The sequence below is a fragment of the Phoxinus phoxinus genome, assembly GCF_949152265.1.
Source record: "Phoxinus phoxinus genome assembly, chromosome: 5".
Lineage (NCBI taxonomy): Eukaryota > Metazoa > Chordata > Actinopteri > Cypriniformes > Leuciscidae > Phoxinus > Phoxinus phoxinus.
The window spans coordinates 42,753,196-42,773,286 of record NC_136880.1 but is presented as its reverse complement, the minus strand read 5'-3'; the positions used below and the strand labels follow the sequence as shown (position 1 = coordinate 42,773,286).

The 20,091-nt window shown below is 39.1% G+C and overlaps 2 protein-coding genes across 2 annotated transcripts in view; both read left to right on the top strand.

Moving 5' to 3' along the window:
* map2k2b (mitogen-activated protein kinase kinase 2b) overlaps positions 1-20,091 on the top strand; it is a 529,628-nt gene that overhangs the window by 256,694 nt on the left and 252,843 nt on the right. The gene's annotated exons all lie outside the window — the stretch shown is intronic.
* On the top strand, positions 1,486-17,069 carry btbd2b (BTB (POZ) domain containing 2b). The gene is made up of 9 exons (XM_079612940.1): positions 1,486-2,082; positions 5,549-5,668; positions 6,925-7,081; positions 8,486-8,591; positions 10,171-10,368; positions 12,167-12,359; positions 14,065-14,152; positions 15,283-15,429; positions 16,636-17,069. The coding sequence occupies exons 1-9, from the start codon at positions 1,577-1,579 to the stop codon at positions 16,795-16,797; spliced, it is 1,677 nt and encodes a 558-aa protein (XP_079469066.1). The 5' UTR covers positions 1,486-1,576; the 3' UTR covers positions 16,798-17,069.

The window sequence follows — 20,091 nt, the reverse complement described above, 5'->3', positions numbered from 1 at the left end:
CCAGACAAGACAGAGGTACTACTTATCGGTTCAAAAAACCGCCCACAAAACCTCTCACAATACAACTTTAACATAGTAGGATGTCCTGCTACTTTATCCTCTACAGTAAAAGACCTGGGTGTCATACTAGACTGCAACCTATCTTTTAAAAATCATATTTCATATGTTACAAAAACTGCCTTTTTCCACCTTAGAAACATTGCTAAGCTACGTAATATGCTATCAGTTTCTGATATTAATTATAAGGTATTGTTACTGACTTATAAAGCCCTAAACGGCTTAGCTCCAGTCTATTTAACGAATCTTCTATCGCCCTATAATCCATCGCGCTCTTTAAGATCGCTAAATTCGATGCTTTTGGTTATACCTAGGATATCTAAGTCCACCAAAGGAGGGAGAGCATTCTCACATCTAGCTTCAAAACTCTGGAATAGCCTTCCTGATACTGTTCGTTGCTCAGAGTCGCTCTCCCAGTTCAAAACTAGATTAAAGACGCATCTCTTCAGCCAGGCATTCATATAAATGTTTTAATCTTACAGTTAAATCCAGCCTCTAGTTCATAACCACCAGAGGAGAACTGGCCCCCGACTGAGCCTGGGTTCTCCCAAGGTTTTTTTTTTTTCTTCATTGGGTCACCTGATGGAGTTTTAGGTCACCATTAGGTCACCTGATTGAGTTTTAGGTCACCTGATGGAGTTTTAGGTCACCATTAGGTCACCTGATTGAGTTTTAGGTCACCTGATGGAGTTTTAGGTCACCATTAGGTCACCTAATGGAGTTTTTCGTTTCCTTGCCACTGTTGCCTTTGGCTTGCTCAGTTGGGGATATTCAATTTAATTAATCAATGAATAATACTATTGATTAGCATTACCAAACATGGACGTTTTATTATTATTATTTTAATTTAATACTGTGAAGCTGCTTTGATACAATCTGTATTGTGAAAAGCGCTATACAAATATTCTTGACTTGACCCTCAAAAAGTGACAATTTTAACATGATATATAAAAATATCTGTGGGGTATTTTGAGCTAAAACTTCACACACACACACAAATACTTATTTTACATCTTGTGAAAAGGGCATTATACTCTTTGAGATCATGCACTCCAGACAAATTTCTTTTCAGGAAAAGTGGACCATCGCTGATTTATCAAAAACTATCCTGTATCTAAATTAAAAACACATGCGATTTATTAACACATATTATCAAACAAACATATTCCACAACATGTTTTACAAACCCAAAAGCATATAGCCTATAGGCTATGATAGGTAAAATCAATCAGTTCACTCAATGCGTGTGAAATTCACGTTGTGTTGACATTAAATTAGATGAAATCGGAATATCAAGAAACACCGTTTGATTATCAACATTCTTCAAAATATATTCTTCTGGGAACAAAGAAACTCACAGGTTTAGAACAACTTAGGGGTGAGTAAATGATGACAAAAATTTATTTTTTGGGGGTAAACTATCCCTTTAAATACCGGATGTTGTGCGCCTGTACTGACAGGATACTGGCATTGCGCGTGATTTGTTTACTCATTCAACGGGTGCGCGCCTTAGTCCAAGATGGCTACCGGAGACAATAGCGGTCGGGTTCCGTGTTTAAATTTCTCCGGACACGGACCTTTGGGTAACAGCCAACCGAGCAACAGTCCTTACGCCTTGGCTGCGAGTCACGGAGGATCCGTTGGTGGCGGTGGAGGCTCTCATGGCGTAACGAGACGCTCAAACCCTCAAACGGGGCCCGCGGGATCGGAAAGCCCCGGTGTCGCGTCTGGACCTCCGCCGAATCTGATGAACTCTCTCCCGGCTGCCGCTGCGGTGATGGGCCCGCTGGCTCCGCCCGCCTCGAATATGACCGGAAGCCCGTCTAACGCAGCGGTGACACCGGCCACACACTCGTCTCTGTCCGCAGCTGCCGTGCTCGTGTACCGGGAGCCCGTTTATAACTGGCAGGCGACGAAAAGCACTGTTAAAGAGAGATTTGCGTTCTTGTTCAATAATGAAGTACTGAGTGATGTTCACTTTCTAGTTGGTAAAGGAATGGGAGTCCAGCGGATACCTGCACACAGGTGATTAACTAAATGCACTGATGACATTATTATTCCATCAAACTATTAAAAATAAAAGTTCTGTTATTATTTACACACACAGTTTAGTTCGCTATTTTGTGGGGCTATCCATATACGTAATGGTTTTTATACTGTCCAAACTAATTTTCTGTCTCCTTACACTAACCCGACCCCTAAACCTACCCATCACACACACACTAACCTGACCCCTAAACCTACCCATCACACACACACACTAACCCGACCCCTAAACCTACCCAACACACACACACACACACACTAACCCGACCCCTAAACCTACCCAACACACACACACACTAACCTGACCCCTAAACCTACCCAACACACACACACACTAACCCGACCCCTAAACCTACCCAACACACACACACACTAACCCGACCCCTAAACCTACCCAACACACACACACACACACACTAACCCGACCCCTAAACCTACCCAACACACACACACACACTAACCCGACCCCTAAACCTACCCAACACACACACTAACCCGACCCCTAAACCTACCCAACACACACACACACACACACTAACCCGACCCCTAAACCTACCCAACACACACACACACACACTAACCCGACCCCTAAACCTACCCAACACACACACACACTAACCCGACCCCTAAACCTACCCAACACACACACACACTAACCCGACCCCTAAACCTACCCAACACACACACACACACACTAACCCGACCCCTAAACCTACCCAACACACACACACACACTAACCCGACCCCTAAACCTACCCAACACACACACTAACCCGACCCCTAAACCTACCCAACACACACACACACACACACTAACCCGACCCCTAAACCTACCCAACACACACACACACACTAACCTGACCCCTAAACCTACCCATCACACACACACACTAACCTGACCCCTAAACCTACCCATCACACACACTAACTCGACCCCTAAACCTACCCAACACACACATACACACACACACACACCCGACCCCTAAACCTTCCCATCACACACACACACACTAACCCGACCCCTAAACTTACCCAACACACACATACACACCCGACCCCTAAACCTTCCCATCACACACACACACACACACTAACCCGACCCCTAAACCTACCCAACACACACATACACACACCCGACCCCTAAACCTTTCCATCACATAGTAACCCGACCCCTAAACCTACCCAACACACACATACACACACACTAACCCGACCCCTAAACCTTCCCATCACACAGTAATCCGACCCCTAAACCTACCCATCACACACACACACACACATACACACACTAACCCGACCCCTAAACCTACCCAACACACACACACTAACCTGACCCCTAAACCTACCCATCACACACACACACACACTAACTCGACCCCTAAACCTACCCAACACACACATACACACACACACACACACACCCGACCCCTAAACCTTCCCATCACACACACACACACACTAACCCGACCCCTAAACTTACCCAACACACACATACACACCCGACCCCTAAACCTTCCCATCACACACACACACACACACACTAACCCGACCCCTAAACCTACCCAACACACACATACACACACCCGACCCCTAAACCTTCCCATCACATAGTAACCCGACCCCTAAACCTACCCATCACACACACACACACACACACACTAACCCGACCCCTAAACCTTCCCATCACACAGTAACCCGACCCCTAAACCTACCCATCACACACACACACACACACTAACCCGACCCCTAAACCTACCCAACACACACATACACACCCGACCTCTAAACCTTCCCATCACACACACACACACACTAACCCGACCCCTAAACCTACCCATCACACACACACTAACCCGACCCCTAAACCTTCCCATCACACAGTAACCCGACCCCTAAACCTACCCATCACACACATACTAACCCGACCCCTAAACCTTCCCATCACACACACACACACACACACACTAACCCGACCCCTAAACCTACCCATCACACACACACTAACCCGACCCCTAAACCTTCCCATCACACAGTAACCCGACCCCTAAACCTACCCATCACACACATACTAACCCGACCCCTAAACCTACCCATCACACACACACTAACCCGACCCCTAAACCTTCCCATCACACAGTAACCCGACCCCTAAACCTACCCATCACACACATACACTCCCGACCTCTAAACCTTCCCATCACACACACACACACACACACACACTAACCCGACCCCTAAACCTACCCATCACACACACACTAACCCGACCCCTAAACCTTCCCATCACACAGTAACCCGACCCCTAAACCTACCCAACACACACTCTCACACACACACATACACACCCGACCCCTAAACCTGCCCGTCACACACACACACACACACACTAACACGACCCCTAAACCTACCCATCACATACACACACACACACACACACTAACCCGACCCCTAAACATACTCATCATCACACACACACACTAACCCGACCCCTAAACCTACCCATCACACACACACACACACACTAACCCGACCCCTAAACATACTCATCATCACACACACACTAACCCGACCCCTAAACCTACCCATCACATACACACACACACTAACCCGACCCCTAAACTTACACATCACACACACACTAACCCGACCCCTAAACTTATCCAAACACACACACTAACCCGACCCCTAAACCTACCCATCACACACACACACACACACACTAACCCGACCCCTAAACATACTCATCATCACACACACACACACTAACCCGACCCCTAAACCTACCCATCACATACACACACACACACACACACACACACACACACACACACTAACCCGACCCCTAAACATACTCATCATCACACACACACACACACTAACCCGACCCCTAAACCTACCCATCACATACACACACACACACACACACACACACACACACACACTAACCCGACCCCTAAACATACTCATCATCACACACACACACACTAACCCGACCCCTAAACCTACCCATCACATACACACACACACACACACACACACACACTAACCCGACCCCTAAACATACTCATCATCACACACAGACACAAACACATTCTGCATTTTCAAAAAAACTCATTCTGTATGATTTATAAGCTTGTTTCCTCAATTTAGGTCTACAGTGACAGGACTCCTCATGAGTGTGTGTGCATTTAGTCCCTACCGGGATAGAAAACATTTACATGCACTCACACACACATGCATACACACACACTCACATATGTCTCCCCAAATTGTTTTTTTAAAATTGAAATCAGAATAAATGAAAGGCAAAGCTAATGGCAAATACTACCTGTAAACATATTTTGATTTGACTGGTTATGTGCATATTGTTCATGCAATTTATTAAATATAGCCTATGTACAGTATTATAAATGTATTATTTATAATGTGACTATGGCCATTCCAGGTTTGTTCTGGCAGCCGGCAGTGCAGTATTTGATGCCATGTTTAATGGAGGCATGGCCACCACATCCACAGAGATCGAGCTTCCCGATGTAGAAGCGGCGGCGTTCCTGTCATTGCTCAAGTATGATCAGGTTTCCTAATAATAATATGCATGTATATTTATATGTTCAAAAGTTTGGATCAGTTAGATTTTAATATCTTTAAAAGAAGTCTCTTCTGCTCACCAAGGCGGCATTTATTTGATAAAAAAACACACAAAAAACACAGGAATATTGTGAAATATTATTACAATTTAAAATAAAAAAAGTTTCTATTTTTTAAAATGTAATTTATTCCTGTGATCAAAGCTGAATTTTCAGCATCATTACTCCAGTCTTCAGTGTCACATGATCCTTCAGAAATGCTCAAGAAACGTTTATTATTCATGTTGAAAACAGCTATATAAAAAATTCAGGATTCTTTGATGAATAGAAAGTTCAAAAGTACAGCATTTATCTGAAATATAAAGCTTTTGTAACATTATACACTACCGTTCAAAAGTTTGGGGTCAGTAAGATAAAAAAAAAAAGAAATCAATAGTTTTATTCAGCAAGGATGCATTAGAATTGATCAAAAGTGACAGTAAAGACAAATAAATTCAAATAAATGCTGTTTTGTAAACTTTCTATTCATCAGAGAATCCTGAAAAAAAAAGTTTTCAACATTGATAATAATAATGAATGTTTTTTGATCATATTATTAGCGTTGCATAACGATTAATCGCAACTAATCGTTTGCAGAATAAAAGTTTTTGTTTGCATCATATATGTGTACTGTCTGTGTATAATAATTATGTATATATAAATACACAAACATGCATGTATAATTTTAAGAAAAAAATCAAGTATTTATAATTATATATAATATAAATTATATTTAAATATAAAAATGTATATAAACGTACATCTTTTTTAAATATATACATGCATATGTGTGTATTTATAAATACATAATTATTATACATCATACATATTATTTTACACAGTACACACACATATATGATGTAAACAAAAAATTCTGCAAACGATTAGTTGCGATTAATCGTTATGCATCCCTACATATTATTCTGATTTCTGGAGGATCATGTGACACTGAAGACTGGAGTAATGATGATAAATTCAGCTTTGATCACAGGAATAAATTACACTTTACTATATATTCACATAGAAAACATGTTTTACATTATAATAATATTTCAAATTTTTTTGCTTTTTGTATTTTGAATTAAATAAATGCAGCCTTGAGCATAAGAGACTTCTTTCAGAAACATAAAAAATCTCAGCGATGCCGAGCTAGAAGTGTTGTCCAGCACGATGTAGACGTCGATCTTCTCTCCAGGTTCCTGTACTCGGATGAAGTCCAGATCGGCCCGGAGACGGTGATGACCACTCTCTACACCGCCAAGAAGTACGCCGTCCCGGCCCTGGAGGCTCACTGTGTGGAGTTCCTCAAGAAGAACCTGCGGGCGGACAACGCGTTCATGCTGCTTACACAGGTGTGTGTGTGTGTGTGTGTGTGTAGGGTTTGAAATGAACTTTTTCACTCACCAGCCAATTTGGCTACTGGTTACCGGCCATTCAGAACTTCTCCTAGCCAAAAAAAAAAGTCATAAACCAGATTAACTACGTCACATCTTATATATTTATTTATTATAAAATTTGGATTACATACATTAATTTCTTATTCAAACAAAATCCTTTTAAATCTTCGCTATTGCTTCAATGCATATGATCAAGCGTGCAGTTATGTGTTGCGTAGTGACTAGGGATGGGCATTTTTCAAAAATATTGCATTCGAATATTCGGGCTCATATTAGTTTATTTAAATGACCTTTAATGAAAAAGACGTTATTTTTAAAGATTTTTTTTTTTTTGTCACCATTTCTGAACAAGCTTACGATTAGGCAATATACATAACAAGCTTACAATATATGTCAAAGTTTTCTTTTAATTTAAAACACTAAACAGTTGGCCTATGTGTAAACAAAAAAATATAAAGAACAAAAGGATTTAAGCTCAAGCAGCGAACGGAAAAAACAACTTATGCTCGAGAGGAAACGCGCTGCGCTGACAGACGTTTCAGAGACACACAGATAACTGTGTTGTAAGTTCTTAAACCTCTCCCTCAACGAAACTTAAAGGAAGAATATGTCTCAAAATCATTTTGCTATTAGATAAGTTATCATCTCGGATCACTCGCGCTACAGCTGCGCTTACAGTCGTGATGCAGTGATGGACAGCTGTCTTTCCTCAGTCCACTGCTGTCTGGATTCCATGTGATTTCTCATTGTGTTGATGATATTATAACTCCAGATTAATTAATTAATTTGATCAAAAGTAATTCCATTTTGTAAGATCATTTAGTAACATAATTTCCAACTAGTAATTCCAAACTTTGCGAGGCAGACGACGACATTATGTGATCAAATACAAAAAACTTGTTAAACGCGCTCCACAGCGCCACCCAGAGGATTTAATTATAACTGCGAGTTAGTGCTTGGGATTTATCAGGAATTCACTGCATATTTTATTTTTCAAATAATAATTACCGGTACAGAAAATGTGAAAATTCGTGCACATCCCTAGTAGTGACGTGTGTGTTCAAGTAAGCAGATATGAGCAGATTCTACACAATACACTGTATTTAATATATCATGACGACTCACGAGTATTTGCGCTAAACTGCGCAGATTTGTCTTACATGATTCACGAACTTCCCCAGCAAACTGAGTAAATATAATAAGTAACACACCAAATTGGCTCGTGATTTAACAGCGTTACCGCCACTGTAGATTTATACACGCATCTGGCGTGTGTTCATTTCAAACCCTGTGTGTGTGTGACGTGTGCACTCCCAGCTGCTGTGGTTCTGATAGGCTGATTGTGTTGTTTGTGTCAAGGCGAGACTCTTCGATGAGCCTCAGCTGGCCAGTCTGTGCCTGGAGAACATCGACAAGAACACCGGAGACGCTCTGGCTGCGGAGGGATTCACAGATATTGATCTCGGTACTGTATCATGGCTTCAAGCCCACGGTACACCAGGCCTGCTGCTCAGTCAAACCACGACAGGACTGAATCAATATCAATATTAGGGGGTGGGAGGAAAAAAAAAAGCATTCTCCGACGCATTCTGAAAGTTTCAGAATCGATTGTGAGTTTAGTTTTTAAACACAGATGTGCGATGGCATTGTTATATACTCTGCTTACTTTTAATTCCACACACAAATCATCCATAAAATAGTCTTCCATAAAGATCTAAAATGTTGAGGCGAATTACAAAGGCATAAAATGATTAAATGTGACCCTGGATCACAAAACCAGTCACAAGGGTCAATTTATTGAAATTTATCTGAAAGCTGAATAAATAATCTCTCCACTGATGTATGGTTTGTTAAGATATGACAATATTTGGTCGAGATACAACTATTGAAAATCTGGAATCTGAGGATGCAAAAAAATCTAAACATTGAGAAAATCTCCTTTAAAGTTGTGCATTTATGTTCACGATTGTGCTGCATTCACTCACAAAAATACATGTTTTATATATTTACGGTAGGACATTTACTAAATATCTTCATGGAACATGATCTTAATATCCTCATGATTTTTGGCATAAAATAATTATTGATAATTTTGGCCCATACAATGTATAGTTGGCTATTGCCACAGATATACCCGTGCGTCATGTGACTGGTTTTGTGGTCCAGGTTCACAAATGGCAAAAAATTAAATAATTTAATTAAATGCTACAAAACAGAATATATTGTCGCTTTCAGGCAGAAACCCGTGTATCTCTATATTTTGTCATTTTTTATTTTGTTTTATTTTTAAAAAATCAATGCTATTGGTCATCGTTTACCTCTGTATGTGGGTTTTACAAATATTCAACCAATGAAAAGCATTTAAAAGAGCTTGTGACTAAACCTTGTGACTCCATTGGCTCCTAAAACCTCATAACTCAAACCAATATGAAGTATTGTAATAATTAATATAAAAAAAGGTGCCTTAAGATTCCACCGCTAATCAATATATCACATTATCATGCCAAAAATTTAAGGCGACTCGTTTTATGTATTTATTTGACTTCATCCTATTGTTTTTTTTTTAGCTGCATTGCTTATAATAATTTCTTGTTCTTAAATTTGTTAGTGTTGACTTGAAAAACTTTTCATATCTTCTTTTACTAAACTGATAAATAAAGGCCATGCGCCATTATTTTAAAATGATACTCTACCATTTAAAAGTTTCAGTATGACCCCCCCCCCCCCCTTCTTTTGAACTCTATACATCAAAGAATCCTGAATATATTTACATGGTTTCCACATGTTTATGAAGCAGCACGACTGTTTTCAACTGATAATAATCAGTAGCAGTAATCAGCATATTGGAATGATTTCTGAAGGATCATGTGACACTGAAGACGCTGAAAATATAGATTTGTTCACAGGAATAAATTACATGTTAACATATATTCCCATAGAAAACGGCTGTTTTGAATTATAGTAATTGTATAATAATATAATAATTGAATTATAAATACTTTTTATGGTATTAATCTCTCTCTCTCTCTCTCTCTCTCTCACAGACACACTGTTTGCGGTGTTGGAGAGAGATACTCTGGGCGTGCGAGAAGTGCGTTTGTTCGTGGCGGCGGTTCGCTGGGCGGAGGCCGAAACACATCGACAGCAGCTTCAGCCCACGCCGGAGAACAAGAGACGTGTGCTGGGAAAAGCCCTCAGTCTCATCCGCTTCCCTCTCATGACTATAGAGGAGTTCGCCGCAGGTCTCGACCGTTCTCTCTTTGTTTTCTATCAGGTTTTTATGGCGGACCACTTTCATGGAGGGCCACTGTCCTGCACAGTTTAGCTCCAATACACATCAAACACACCTGAACAAGCTAATCAATGTCTTCAGGATCACTAGAAACTCACAGCTAGGTGTGTTGGATCAGGGTTGGAGCTAAACTGTGCAGGACAGTGAGTTTGAGGAACCCTGGCTTAAAGCTTTATAGGGGTAAAGACAGGGTTCATACAAGGTGCTTAAAGGAGAAGTTCACTTTCAAATGAAAAGTTCCTGATAATTTACTCTCCCGCACGTCATCCAAGATGTTCATGTCTTTCTTCAGTCGAAAAGAAATGAAGGTTTTTGAGGAAATCATTCCAGGATTGTTCTCCATATAATGGACTTCAATGGCGACCAACGGTTTGAAGGTCCAGATGTGAGTTTCAGTCTCGACACGATCCCAGCCGAGGAATAAGAGTCTCCTCTAGACAAACTAGCGGACATTTTATAAAAATGATATACTTTTTAACCACAATTGCTCGTCTTGTACCGTCTCTGAGATGCGGCACGCATTACATCATCACGTTGGAAAGGTCACGTGTGACGTCGTTAAACATCAGGATATGCACACGTAAGGACCATTTTAAACAATAAACTGACACAAATACATATAAATATGAGTCATTCAACATACAATAACTTTGAACGGTCCTCCTACTCCACACTTGTAAACACTGGGTCGGTTCTTCCGACTACGTCACGCGTGACCTTTCCAACGTGATGATGTAATGCGTGCCGCATCTCAGACGGTACAAGACGGGCGTTTGGATGACATGGGGAGAGTAAATTATCAGGAAATTTTCATTTGAAAGTGAACTAATCCTTTAAAATGCTTGAATTTTTGTTTAATTCAAGTCCTGGAAAACAGACATGTATGAAAAGGTGCTTGAATTATTGAAAGACACAATATGTAAGATGTGTTTAATTTTATTGATAAAACAATCTTTTCACACAAAATGAACACTGCAGCCCGTCTCATAATAGATATGGAGGCATTTCGCATGGCTATGAGTGTGATATTGCTCATAAATATCCAAATATATGATATAGATTTAATTTTTCAGGTCAATCATATATTCATGAGGGGGGGGAATCAGTTTTAATAAAGAAAGCAATATTTTTATTAGGGCTGTAACGATTAATCGCGATTAATCAAAATTCAAAATAAAAGTTTGTGTTTACATAATAAATGTGTGTGTATTGTGTATAATTATTTTGTATATATAAATACACACACATGCATGTATATATTTAATAAAAATGTGTTATTTATATATAAAATAGTTCTATTTATATATAATATAAATCATATAAAAATATATATGCAGTATATAAATGCAAATATTTCTCAAATATATACATGCATGTGTATGTATTTATATATACAAAATAATTATACACAATACACACACATATATTATGTAAACACAAACTTTTATTTTGAATTTTGATTAATCGCGATTAATCGTTACAGCCCTAATTTTTATCATAGTATCCTTTCAATAGTTAAAGTTACCGCAGTCATTGCATCTGCCGCACTTTATTTGTACCATTTTGTTTTATTTTTGTTTATCGATTTACCTTTTTTAGAATTTGAAAGGTAATAAAGATATTGTTTGATAAGTGAGATCTCTGATTTTAAGTCCTTGAAAACCAAAGAGAAAGTCCTTGATTTTTATTTTACAGTATCGGTTCGAACCCTGTAAATGTGAGCGTGTGTGTGTGTGTGTTTCACTCAGGTCCTGCTCAATCAGCCATTCTGACGGACCGAGAGGTGGTGAGTCTCTTCCTGCACTTCACGGTGAACCCTAAACCTCGCGTGGAGTTCATCGACCGGCCGCGCTGCTGTCTGCGGGGGAAGGAGTGCAGCATCACGCGCTTCGGGCAGGTGGAGAGCCGCTGGGGCTACAGCGGGACCAGCGACCGCATCCGGTGAGCCGGAAGACAAAATCTCACAAGCCTTGTTTCCATTACCCGAAAAATTGCGCAAATTAAAAATAGGCCCAATGGAAACGCATAAATAAATAAAAAAAACTCCCATATATCGCAAAAAAATTAACGCTCGCATGATGGGGTTTTTCAGGCAATTTGAAAAAGGAATATTTCGCAAAATGCAATGGAATGCAGTGTCTTTGGACAGAATATGAGACAGAGCTCTTTATTAAACTCATAAAAGACAAAAGTATTACGGTAATACTGGATTTTAAACAACAAAGAAATGCCATAATTTATCAAGAGCTTGAAGCAGAAATGAGGGAGAAACCATAGATCTACATAATAAAGGCTAGATGTCTCATCCGCGCTGCTGGCCAATGGAGGTCGACGTCCGCACACGGCAGCCATCTTGCCACAGTCAGCTCGCTCACTCGTAACATTGTGTTTTAATGGTGCATGTACTTTTTAAATAAGCATAACTTGCTAAATTTTCTACCGATTTTCAAACGGGTTGGTTTGTTATAAACGTCAGAGATGTAGTTATGACACTGCATACTTATGAATAATTATAATATTATATATTTCAACATGTCCGAATTATAGCCACGTTAATAACGTTAATAATCAAGATTTCAGCGAGATAAGAGGATTTGTGTTCGTGCAGATCACTCACCGTACATCAGGAACCACAGAGCCCGCCAGAAATGAGCCCGCCTGTGACAAGATGGCCGCCGGTGATGACGTTAGAGACTCCGCCGTAAGACATCTAGCCTTATATGGATATCTATGGGAGAAACACCCAGAAACACCTCATATGTGACCCTGGATCACAAAACCATTCACATGACGCACGGGAATATATGTGGCAATCGCCAACAATACATTGTACGGGTCAAAATTAGACATTTTTCTTTTATGCCAAAAATCATTAGGATATTAAGTAAAGATCCATGAAGATATTTAGTAAATCTCCTACCGTAAATGTATAAAACATGTATTTTTGTGAGTGAATGCAGCACAAGCGTGAACATAAATAACTTTAAAGGAGATTTTCTCAATGTTTAGATTTTTTTGGATCCTCAGATTCCAGATTTTTTTTTGGAAAAAATTTATTGACCCATGTGACTGGTTTTGTGGTCCAGGGTCACATATCGCAAAAAAACTTTTCAGGCTATTCGAGAAAAAAAAAATGTTTCCGCAAAACTGCAATGGAAACTGCGCGGTGTGTTTGGACAGAATACAAGACAGAGCTCTTCATTTAACTCATAAAAGACAAAAGATTTACCGGAATACTGGATTCTAAACCTCAAAGAAATGCCATAATTTATCAATACCTTGAATCAGAAATAAGGGAGAAACTCCTCATATGAGCCGCTCGCAGTATAAGGGTCTTTCCTTGCTATTAATGATTGGATAACACACACACACACACGTCTCCTTCCATTTATAATAATGGCCAGTGCAGTGTCTGAGATATACATAAACCTATCGACATCCGTCGCCATGATCTCTGGAATAATTATCGCGAGAGGAAAAAAACTGTTTGTCATATAACATCGGTTAATGGAATCACCGTCATTTCGCAATGAGTTTTTATCGACATTTAGAAAATATCGCAAAAGTTTTGCGCAATCCTGTAATGGAAACGCGGCTACAGTCTCCGCCCGTGTGCAGTCCACTAACTCAATAATGGTGTTTGCAGGTTCTCTGTAAATCGCAGGATATTTATTGTGGGTTTCGGGCTTTATGGATCCATACACGGACCTACAGACTATCAGGTCAACATACAGGTACGTCTGTCCAGCAGACCGTGTTTAGTCATCAATGCAATTTCGTTTAAAGGAGAAGTGTGTCATTTATATATTTGTTGTAATTTTATGTTTTTTACACTATTTTTCAGTTTTTTATTAAATGAAAATGAGATGTTTCATTGCTTTAATATTTTATTTCAGTTAATAGTGTTTCCAAACTTGTCATTTCACTGTTATTTTAGGATCATTGAGATGCAATCATAGTTTTTATTAATTAATATATATATGTATAAAATGTGTTTTAAATATTTTTAAATGTATTTTATTTATTTTAAAAAAAAAATAATTATTTTAGTTTTATTTATTTTAGTAGAAGTTAAACTAAATGAAAACAAGAAATGTTTTTTAAATGTTTTTAAAATATTTTATTTCAGTTTATAAAGTTTCCAAACTTGTAATTTCTGTTATTTTAGATTATTATTATAGATTTTATTATTTGAGTTAGTTTTTATTTAATATATATATATATTGTAATTTTTGTTTTCGTCACTATTATTTTATATTATATTTAAAAAATATATTTTTAAATACATTATTTTATTTGTTTAAAAAAAGTAAATATGAATTATTATTTCAGTTTTAGTTAAATTTATTTTATTACAAGTTAAACTAAAATGAGAAATGTTTATTTTTTTTAAATATGTTAGTTATTTAGTTAATAAAGTAATAAAAAACGTTTAATCGTGAATTTAGCTTTAGTTAACTAATAATAACAATGCTGTTCAGTTGATCGTAAGAGTTTTGCTGTCATTTTTTGCACTTCATCAGATGTCAGGCCGCTCAAACAGATCAGTGTTTGAAAGCGTTACATTGTTCAGAAAGTCAAACTATTATTATAGATTTACATTTATGCCTTCGGCACACTTCAGGGTTGATAAATGTGACTTCAGGGTTGACGTTTTATCAGTGCATGTATTCCCTGGGAACCGAACCCATGATCCTAGAGTTTCCAGTGGCCTGATCTACTGTTTGAGTTTCTGGAATAACTAGTATATGGTATTTTAACTCTCCAAAAATGACCCACATGATCATTTACAGAATTATTCTAATAGTAAACAGTGCTTGTAAGTGCATGTGTGCTTCACAGATCCTGATTGAATTTCTTTCAGATCATCCACACAGACAGCAACACGGTTCTGGGCCAGAACGACACCGGCTTCAGCTGTGACGGGTCGGCCAACACGTTCAGGGTCATGTTCAAGGAACCGGTGGAGGTTCTGCCCAATGTCAACTACACCGCCTGTGCTACATTAAAGGTGCGGTCGTGTGTTGATCAGTTTATCTGCTTAAACTCACAGTTTGATGCCGTGATTTCATCCACACCAAGACATTTGTTATTCTGGTTCCCTTTTTATTCCATTTCCGTCTTGCCTGTCGTCAGATGTTCCCGTCTCACTTCCTGCTGAACCTGTGTAGGTTTGGAATTAATTAGCATAATGCCAGCCTCTGGTCTTGATTGGCTGAACAGCGTCTCTTTGCTCCGCCCTCAAACACTAGTTGTATCTGAGACTGAAAGAGTTTGTGTTGTTCACGTCGAGAAGAGTAAAACTCACGCCATCGTTACTGTTCGTATCACTGAGTATCAAGAGCTGAGATTCAGATATGATAATGAGCGTTTGCTTTCTGACCAATCACAGCAGACTGGGGCGTCTGACCAATCAGAGCAGAGCAGCTCAGAGAGGCGGGGTTTAGAGAGACTGAATCTTCGAATGAACCGTTTCAGACGCTGAGAGAAAACAGCTGATGCTGCACTGGAGATTGAGGAAAATGAAAGTGTTTTTTGATCTTGGATGCATATAAACTAGTTGTTGAAGACAATACAACATTAGGCACTTTTAAAACTGGCACTGCTAATGCATTTAATTAAAGGGATATTTCACCGCTGGAAAGATGAATGTGTATTTAAATTGGGTCATTTATGTAGTAGAAATGTGAAATTATTTGGAGCCTTCTAGACTGAGAAAAGCCAGAAAATGTATTTTTGGCTCATGTGGATGAAAGACGACAACTCCCAGAATGCACTTGCTTCGCTGCCCTACGAGGCCCCTCCCAAGCCACGCCTACCGGTTACAGAGGCCAGTATCAGGAGAAATTATACAACTAGGCTACTAGTTGACTCGAACCTGAAAAGACGCCCTATGGGCGGGTTGAAAACATGCGGCACGAGCTCCTGCTACTGGCTGTAGTCTCGAGCCTCTGGACAATAAAGCTAACGCTAAATGACGATTTTTGGGTCATCTGAGGTTTTTTACCAGACACACAATACAGAAATCTCTTGTCTCAGGGGGACATGAGGGAGGGAAGCACGGTCACTATAAAATACTACCGGGTTTCTACTGATACAAAGCTTAATGCTAATCAGTGAAGTGTTCCTTTTTCGTGAGTTAAACGAGTGCTAAAGATCAGCTTGATGCTCCGTGAACCCGTCTGTGTGTGTAACGTTCCTCTCTCTCCTCTCGCAGGGTCCGGACTCGCACTACGGCACTAAAGGCATGAGGAAGGTCACACACGAGTCGTCCGGCACCGGCACCAAAACCTGCTTCACATTCTGCTACGCCGCGGGCAACAACAACGGCACGTCCGTAGAGGACGGCCAGATCCCAGAAGTCATCTTCTACACGTAGTCAGAAGATTCGATCGGCACATAATATTGCACTTGACCGTAACACTGACAGTACACTGTAACTGTTACAGGACGAACGTTTGTCTTCAGGAGCTTCTTTGTTTAATAGCTGACTTTGGAGAGGGCTTATATCTACACTGACTGTTAACAGCAAGTGAATTACTCACCCATGACTGACTGACACGTAACAAATCTATCTTTATTTTTGTGTATCGGATTTTCGCATCAGTCGATATGGGTCGCGATTAAAAAAAACTTGCCAAAAAAAAAGCACCTCATAATGTTTTAGAGCTTTACATTTAACTCCATTATACAGGGAACACATGACTTGATGTGTATGCAGGTTATTCTGCCCTACAGAAGTTATTACTGTACATATTTTTGTCATTGAGTTTGGACTGAAATGGTCTTTTAGATTATTATTTGAAAACAGATATTATATCGAATCAATCGGTTTCCGTGTCGGAGTAGATCCTGCGTTCAGCTTTTTGGTCTAGCGTTGTGATTGTAGACCAGAAGTCTTTCTTTTGTGCCAAGGTTTCCTTACATACATTCAGCACTTAATTGAACTAGAGGGTGAAAGTCCATTCAGGAACAAAGTATTTATTGACAGGATGAGCCTCAGTCTGTTCAGATCAAACACGCTGATGTTTCTTGATTGTAGATGGGTCGGTTATACTGGGTCTTTGTATATGACTGCTCATGTCCAATAAAGTTTAATCATTCTTTACTTTTGAATGTTTTTGTCCACTTGTTTTTAAGGACTTCAGACTGGATTTAATGTTGACACACACGTGACCCTTTAGTTGAGGAGTTTCAACGACTGAATATACAAAATAAAGGAAAATTATAGCTTTATATTCTAATAATTTGTCTATAATAAGAAATGCATAGAATACTTATTAAATTATTTATAAGTATATTAATAGGCCTACATTAAAGTGAGCTAAGTCTCTGTTTTTGTCAAGTTTATTTATATATTGCTTTATGCAATAACAAAGCAGCTTTACAGAAAAATCTATGTGAGCCAAATGTTATTTTAGTATAATTGAGATACTATTATAGTTGTTATTAATATTTTGTATCAGATTGTTTTATTTGCAGATTATATCATTTACATATTAAGTATTGATTTTGTTTTGTCTTTTTTTCTGTATAGTTTTTATTAATTGTTATTTTAGTAGCCTACATCGAGTTAAACTAAATTAAAAAGGGAAACATTTTAAACATTATACCAGCAGTTTCCATTGTTTTATGTCTTCAAGATATTCATCACATTCAATCCATTTTTATTCCTGATCATAAACATTCACAGGCATCTTTTTGCTCTCCAAGCCGTTAAAACATTATCACCTCAAGTTTAAGGAAACTAATCCCGCATTCGTGCCAGATACTGTAATGCTTTTATTCTGTCACGGTGGGTCGGTTGCAGGAAGGCAGACGGAGACGAGGACATATTTCCGCAACGAAGGTTTATTATAATAAAACGCAGAACAGGTAGTAGCAACACACACTAAATAAGACGGAGATCGGAACAAAGACTAAACGGGGTCGCACACCGGACGAGAAGCGCAGCGCCGCGTCGCGGACAACTCGAGGTATCGCACACCGGACGCGCACTAGTATCAGTTTATGGCAATATTGTTATGATTAATGACATTATGGAATTAAGATAATGTCTGTACTATGTTATGTACTGTACAGTGGCGTAGACAGGGGAGGGGCCATGGGGGCACTGGCCCCTCCTGAAAACTGATTGGCCCCCCAGTGTGCCCCCACCAGTGATGCGCGGGTCAATGTATAAACAACCCGCACCCGACCGACGTTTTCAACTAACCCGCCCGCAACTCGGACCGCAAAAAAAAGAAAGAAAATATTGTACCCGGCCCACTTCCTGACCCGCGTTTTTTTAAAGTAGCTAGTAAATGCTCATCGTAGCGTCATTAGGCCATAGACGGAGGAGGGGTGCGCATTTTTCTGAATGCTGTATGATATAGCCTAGTGTTTTGTAATAAAGGCTTGATTTGTTCATTTATTTCGTTTCATTTGATTAACAATTAAGATGCTGCATGTGTTTATCCAGTCTAACCGAAGTGTGCGTCTCTCTCCCGACTTTCCCAACAAAAATCCCCCCGCCCCCCTCTCAGCAAATACATAAAACTGACATTACTGAGCTATACGCGTTTAAAAGTAGCCTAAAATGGCACAATGGCATTGCTCAGTTCAACGTGTTGGGAAATCGGGCATTTTGTCCCGCGTCAGCTTTTATTCAAAAGTTAATAACGCGCTCAACATTCAAAAGGTAGCCTAAATAAGGATAATTCCCTCTTTCATCTGCAGACTGCTCGTGCGTCATCCTCGCGCATTCAGCCAATAAAGTGTAGACCTATGTATTTCATAGAACATTGTGTCTAGTAGGCTACTATATAAATGACAAATGTTTAATTGGCATCTTTATTGCAAACGACCCGACCGACCGCGACCCGAATATCATTACAAATATTTTTGGATGACTCGTAACCGGGTGACCGCATGAGTCATGACGCGGAACAACATGGGTAACGTTAGAGGAGAATCTACGAATATTGTTTGTTGGGTAAACACCAGAAACATAAACCTATTATAAGCCACATTATACATGAACTACATCCACTGTATTTAGTCTGTAGGACAGTGGTTTTGTTGTTGTTGTTTTTGTTTATTTGTTTGGTCAGTATTCCAGTTGTGAGGCTAAAATAGAGTTGTATGTAATTTCTATATCTTGATGTTTACTTTTCTTGTTGTACAACAAGATATTGTAGTTTTGTTTTGCTATGCTGTGTGGCACAATCAGGCGACTCGTGTGTCAAACAAAGTTAATGAAATGAGTCTTAAATTTGGTGTGTAGTGTGTACTGTGTTTTCACAGAAGTGACAAAACGTCCTTTGATGACATCCAGAAACATTCTCAAAAAAAATAAATAAAAATCATAAATAAATAAAAATGCATGATTAAATAGCTAAATAAATAATTAATACTAAAATAACACTGGATTAATTAAGCCATTCTAAACTGTTTCTAGAATTCACATATTTTACGTTAAACTAAAGCTACTTTTTTGAAAAAGTAGCTATCTAACAAAGTAGCCTATTGATATATGATATTTTACAATCAATATGCTCAAGACTAATTAGCCTTCCTCAACATAAGTAGATTTGGTCTATTCATCAATGCAAATTTACTGCAACTGCTGATATGCTAATTGAATAGGATGTGGGAAAAAAAGATTTATTATATAAAATTTTATTACAGTTAT